This window comes from Phodopus roborovskii, unplaced genomic scaffold (assembly GCF_943737965.1).
Source record: "Phodopus roborovskii unplaced genomic scaffold, PHOROB, whole genome shotgun sequence".
Taxonomy (NCBI): domain Eukaryota; kingdom Metazoa; phylum Chordata; class Mammalia; order Rodentia; family Cricetidae; genus Phodopus; species Phodopus roborovskii.
In genome coordinates, this window is record NW_026126588.1 from 7,066,856 (window position 1) to 7,073,309 (window position 6,454).

General features: G+C 39.7%; 1 protein-coding gene across 1 annotated transcript; it reads right to left on the bottom strand.

Annotated features, from left to right (window-relative positions):
• Positions 1-264: 264 nt before the first annotated feature.
• Positions 265-5,823, bottom strand: LOC127236578 (exocrine gland-secreted peptide 1). Its single transcript, XM_051204289.1, has 2 exons — positions 5,746-5,823; positions 265-642 (listed from the first exon to the last, which is right to left on the bottom strand). The coding sequence occupies exons 1-2, from the start codon at positions 5,809-5,811 to the stop codon at positions 265-267; spliced, it is 444 nt and encodes a 147-aa protein (XP_051060246.1). The 5' UTR covers positions 5,812-5,823.
• Positions 5,824-6,454: the final 631 nt, after the last annotated feature.

Consider the following 6,454-nt stretch of genomic DNA (forward strand, 5'->3'; position numbering starts at 1 on the left):
TGCTATACTTGATGTAGCTCATGTCCTCAGAGAAGAAAGTTATGAAGTGATGCGAATTACTAGCTGCCTGCTCATTCCACTGCTGGATCATACAAATTCTTTGCTGCCTCTGGCCACTTATAGCATTTGCCTGGAGGGAGGAGGGACTAGTATAATTTTTATTTACTGTCCCCACGCTCCTGGTTTTTGGGTGGTGATCTAAAGAGGATTTAGGACTTGAAAGGGAGCCTACTAAGAGGCACAACAGGAAGCTCCTAGTTACCTTTAATGGGAAAGCAACTCACACATCACTAAGTTCAAGAATTCCTTCAAAGAATAGAATGGGAAATAGTCTTGTTGGTGACTAGCTCTGGTCACTTGAAACCCACTGGCCATGCTACTGAAGTTTACTGGCTCCGCTTGATGGTTCTGAGTACAACATTTTCTCAGGGTAGTCAAGACTGTAGCCAGGTCTAACATGTAGTGATCAGCATTGGCCTGGTCTTCAAACAATATTTGGTCTTGATGGGAAGAAAGGAATATCCTCTCCAAGGCATGAACGATACTTCCTTCACCTTCGCATCCACTCTTGTCCAAGCCAGTCTTGATGTTTGTGTTGTGATCAGCAGATATAATGGGATCTTTCTGAGTCAGAGTCAGAACCTGAGGTAGAGATAATTTATTATAACACGGTTTACAATAAGAAACATGAGACCTACCCATTTGTATTTGTGTAAGATACACTAAGATGGGGAGATGCTGTGAGCCTATGACTTATCCTAGAGGACATAGGGAACACTGACTTCTTGTCACCTGAAGCCAGATAGGAATTAACTCAGTGTAGGAGCAGGAACTCCACTCAGTAGTCTATCACAAGTAGTTCACAGATTAGGGGCACAAATTCCAGGGCTGCAGAAGTCCCAGTTTGCAGATATTAAGACAAAACCATCTTCCACTCTATTCAGGGAGATGAAATTGATCCAGTGAAGTGACCGTTTCTCAGTTTGTTCAGGATATTAGTAGACGTGCAAAGGCTGAGCTATTAGCACTGGTTCAAATTGGTTAGCACTGATTCAAATTGACACATCGTCTTATAGATGTGTCCATTCTGAGATCAAGCGCAGGGGTAGTAGAATGCTTGTGAATTGTCTGAAGAAGGTCTAAGGTTGATTCTTCACAACAATTGGTGGCCTATGGGTCAGAGCAATTCTTTAAGCATGTTTAAACAGACACAGGATCATTTTATGTTTCCTCTGATATTTTAACATGAGAAAATTGTGGAAAAATAGATTTATTTCAATATTTTTTTCTGTGTACCATCTCTTATCTTGCTATTCCCTGTTTATAGCTTTTATCTTTACTGGAAATGAGTCAGGGTGCCATGGTTGTTATTGTACAGACATAAATTACGAAAACATCTTAGAAGTGCCATTTTGTGAAAAGCAAGTGCAAATTATGCCAATTTACTTATACTTGAATAAACCTTCACTTTTTTCCTTCAATAAAAAATATGAACACAACTAATGAATTGCTTATCAATCTGTGCTTTGTGAGATGGGTTATTTCATAGTTTTATAAAGTTTTAAGTACACTCTATGCATTACACAAAATGTTCCTTTTCAATGAGTCACCAAGTCCTACATCCTTTAGATGATGCTGAAGACAACTTAGTGTGGGATGTACGCACTTCCTTCTGGAACTTATATAAATGGATTGCCTTGTAAATTAAAGGTGTGCTATGTTATTTTGTATATTGTGCATACATTCTATATCCTCCAAATATTTATTTTCAGTATATAATTTGCTTCACATTGTTGTCAGGCTTAATGACAACTGAGAGCCATTAGCAAAGATTGAGTACATTTCATTTCCCTGTGTATTTCAAATACCAAGACTCTGCCTCTGTCACCTCAGCTTTGTAAATACTGTCATCTCACTATGGACCTTGCTTTCCGACCCTCAGTTTTAGCTCCAATTGCTTCTTCCATAGGCTTTCGGTCAGGTCATCTCCTGTTGAAGGCTCCTGAGCTTTTGTGGGTCTCTGGGTCTCCTCTTAACATTGGGCAGAGTGCGGTTCTTTAGAGTTTGAGAACATACGTGGTTGTGCTTCATTGGCTGATCTTCCCAGCAGAATGCTTTGATTGCAAAATTTCTCTTGGGTTATGATTCCTGCTCCTCAGAATATTTAAGAGAGGGACATGTGATAATATTCACAGTAATTTCCTAGCATCTACTTCATGGGTCAGTAATCGACTATTTTACTTTAGCTGTCTTTGCTCCAGAGGATTTTCCTTTTCTCCTATTTAAGAGGGATATGAGGTAACGTGATAGCCCCTCATCTCTATGCTTTTTAGCTAATGCTTTAGTTCATAGTATTACCCAGCATTGGTGTCTGCTTCTATTCTTTCTATTTCTGCTATTCCACCATATTTATCAACAAACATTTGCCAAAAACGAAGAATGACTTATTCTTGACATTATTAGAGAATCTTGATACTCTGTAGGCAAGTTGACAGTTCATTTTTACAATATGAAAGGTCCATAGGAAAGGAAAACAAAATAAAACAGCAATTAAATTGAGGGATTTGGAACTTACAGAAAAATTGTCCGAGAAAATTTTAAAATGTTTTGCAGAAATAACAGAAATGTTCGCATTGAACTAAGAAGGGTATTCTTATTACTGATTTGTTTCAACATTTATCTTTATCATTTTGGAGTTTTCCTAGATTTAAAGGTAACTTTTCAAAACTTTACATCAAAATTTAATATACAGTTCATTCACTATCATCTTATTCTGTTACGTTATCTTAATGTAGATTGGTTTTTTGTTAAGGCTAGTGCTACAATACCAGAACTGAAAGGATTGTAGGTTGCATTTGTATTTCATGTGTTTTTCCACATCATCTTCTTTCTTCTATGATCTGATTCAAGGTACCATTTACAATCAACAGTCACACTGTAGTCTCTAGTTGCCTGCAACTGTTTCTCAGATTTCTTTATTCTTCATGAGTTTCAGTGGTTGTGCAGTGCCCATTCACTTCAGTCCCATTTTGAAAATCTCACCATTTGAGGATGAGAGATGTTTTTACCTTATCTTTAGACCCACACCACCTCAGTCTGTGAAGTCCCTGGAGTTATAGCCTAAGTAAAATGTACAAAACACGTATTGATGCAGCTTCCTATACTATGTCCTTTGTGGGCTTCAGAGCCTCCTTTAAAACGTGTGTTGTGTGTAGAGACAGACAAATGATGGACTGATGAAACTGAACGGATGTGCAGCAGAGTAGACAACCAGTGCAAGAGGCATCGGAAGAACAGGTTAGAATGAAGTGATTGACAACCTGGCAAAGTATAAGGGCCTATAAAGCCAGAGGTTTCAAACCATTATCTGTAAAGTTAAATATACTGAAGTAAGCATGTTTCCCTGTCTTCTACTGCCTAATAAAGTTTGGCAGATCATACTCTGCCTTGCCAAGGAGAAAAACCTCAAGCAAACTAAAAGTAAATACATCATACCAAATCACTGTCTAAGATTTGGGCACAAAATATAGACAATGCCAAATCCACGTGGCTAGGGCCTACTCTAGTAACCCACACTCAGGAGTCTTCTGTCCAGTCTGTCCAGTCCACGCTTGGAAGAAGGAGTGTAGGTTGAGGAAAGGAATTAGATAAGAGACAGGAGAGAGAGCCAGGAGAGCAAACAGTGAATACTGAACCATCCATGTTTATTGTTCAGATTTTTTATATACCCATCAAAAGAGGGGACGGGGGAGAAGGCAAATGACTTCTCTTCCAAGATACAAAGAACAAGAAAATGTAATTACCTTTTCATTACCCAAAACATCAAATAGCCATATCCTCAGTTAAGTATTCTGTTGTTTAGGCAGGATATGCAGCTACCACACCCTAGGCCAAACATCTTGTTGCATTTCCACCTTAGGTAAGATATGTTGTTGTCAAGGTAAAATGCACAATGCCCACACCTTAGGCCAAACATTCTGTGGTTTGACCTTGAAGGAGCAATATAGGCTCGAATTCTCTGACCTTATGTCAAGATAAAATAGAAACACTGCATTTCCTCTAAGCCAAATTTGTTATTGTAGTGAGAAAAATAAGCAAGGGACTTCTGATAGGAAGTCACCAGCAGTTCCCACAAGAAGAGGGGAACCTGAGCTCATCAACAACTGTGTAAACATCCCTCCCCACCCCATTGTCTCTTAAGAAACAGGGTACCTGGGAACCAGGTAGCCTCTGGACCTGGTGTAAACCCACAGGCCCCAGGATGTCCTCCAAGAATCTGGGAACTAAATAACCTTTTCCAGACCTTAGGATGTGTTAATCAACCCTGCCTGGACAGACAGTTAAGGCTCCTTTGCTAAATACCCTTTGTCTTGCAATTACCTTATATGGAAACTTTGTAACCTTATGAGCTAAGAAGTCTCTAACCATGGAAACCTTATGATGTGAGATCAGGTGTCTCATGACTTCATTCCCACTCTTCGCTCTTTAAAAACACCTTGCATTTGTAGTGAAGGCCCAGCTACCTGGTTTTTCAAAATAAACAGCTTCTTGTGTTTGTATTCTGGCATCTCACTGGCTCCTTGATGCTTTGGGGGGTCTCTTGGTGAGTACAACAGTTATCCCATAATATTCCTATTACACTGAAATCAAGTAAGAAAAAAAAATTAATTTCAAAACTCAAAATGAGTGTTTTTGGCAGGAAAAGTTGTTTTTTATTTTATCTTGTTTTATACATAAAAATTCTTCTGAAGGGTATGTGTTATTGGGAGAGTTCACATTTTAAACAATATTAAGATTACTATATAAAAATATCTTAAGAGTTCATTTTGAACGAGCAGTATGTTAGCAAATCATCAGTAGCCATCTTTATGATGCAGAGGAAGGAGGGGTTATTTATCGCTTTTGATTGAGGCAGACTTCACCTGATATAAAAGTTAATAGATATTTTCGGCTATTTGTTCTCAGATTCAACTACATTTGAGAAAAGTTCTTTGTTGGCTGTTGGATTCTTCTGTACATGGGGCACATTTCACAGTGGTAGCACTGTAATTAAAGACAAGCTTTATGTCTAAATTCAACCTTGAATGCTTTACTCACAGACATGTATCTCATCCTCCTTGTTGGGAACCAGCAGTCTTCTGACCCCCGCCACCGAAGATGGGCAGGACGTTCATGGCCACATCATCACTACAACAGGCTTTACCTGGCTGCACAAGTTTCACCTGGCTGCCAGGGGACTCAGTTATGCATGTGCAAGTTTCCCTTTTAAAGCAAGCATGCCATGCACACCTCTCTCTCTCTCTTGCCTTCTCTCTGCTCTTTCTCTCTTTCTCCTCTCTCCATCTCTCCCCTGCTTTCGGTTGGCCACCAGCTACCCCCCTTCTCTCCCCTCTCTCAATAAGCCCCACGTGGGTGCTGAGTCTCGTGTTTGTGTTTCATAGGCAATAGCTGCAGTAAAAGAACAACCCTCTTTAATGTGCATCTTTGATGTCTGGTAAGTACTATATATTTGTAGTAATCTCCCTTATCAAGTGTCCAGTTTGTACATGTCACTGGAGTGTACTATACCTGCTAGCTATAGAGAATTCATCCTCACTTGCTCATCTCCATAACCCTGTTAAGTGATCCTAGAACCCATGAGGGTACTGTCACCAATCAGACCCTCTGAGTTGCCCTACTCCCCGGTCATGCACCATCTCACAAAGTTGTCAGGCAGATCTGAGATGACTGCCATTTTAAACTTACCTTTCCTTCAGTGAGCATAGAGGGCAACGGCAGAGTAATGAGAAACATCACCGGGAAAGAAGCCATGGCTGAAAGTAAACAAAGGAAAAGTCCTGGTTTAATTAAGCAGGATGTGGGACACAGAGCTTCACAACACGTTAATAGAAGATATGCCAAAGCAATTCTGACCAATTCATTAAGGAAATACCAAGGGAAGTGTTGCCATCTATAGTCACAAATTCACCAGGGAAATATACCAAGGAAGAGTGGCTAGCTATGGTAGCGCATGCCTTTAATCCCAGCACTTAGGAGGCAGAGGCAGGTAGATCTCTGTAGGTTTTGAGTCCAGCCTAGTCTACACAGTGAGTTCCAGGACAGCTAAAGTTGTTACACTGAGAAACCTTGTCTCGAAAAACTTAAAAAAAAAAAAAAAAAAAGAACTTGACTGGTGTCCTGATGCATACTTAAGAGGCTGGTGAGTTCCTAGTTCCTAGTTTGTCTGTGCTTGAAAGGGAAATGTGGAAAGAACAGATCCAGTTCTTTTTCACTGTTTCTTAGATGTGGACCAGGGTAACAGGGTTGTGCTCATGCAAACACAAGGAAACAAACACCTTAGAAGAGGCAAAATGTGAAGAGCAATTGCAAGTTCTGCCAATTTTCAGAGTTTTTCAATAATAAAACCAAACACAATAGTGAATTTCATACTTGATCAATTTAAGCTCTCTCAATT

What these genes read in the sequence shown, in the direction of transcription:
- LOC127236578 (XM_051204289.1), bottom strand. Translation starts at nt 5,811, where the DNA reads ATGGCTTCTTTCCCGGTGATGTTTCTCATTACTCTGCCGTTGCCCTCT. An exon ending in CTATGCTCACTGAAGGAAAG is followed by an intron (nt 643 to 5,745) that starts GTAAGTTTAAAA and finishes TCTCTACCTCAG; the next exon opens with GTTCTGACTCTGACTCAGAA.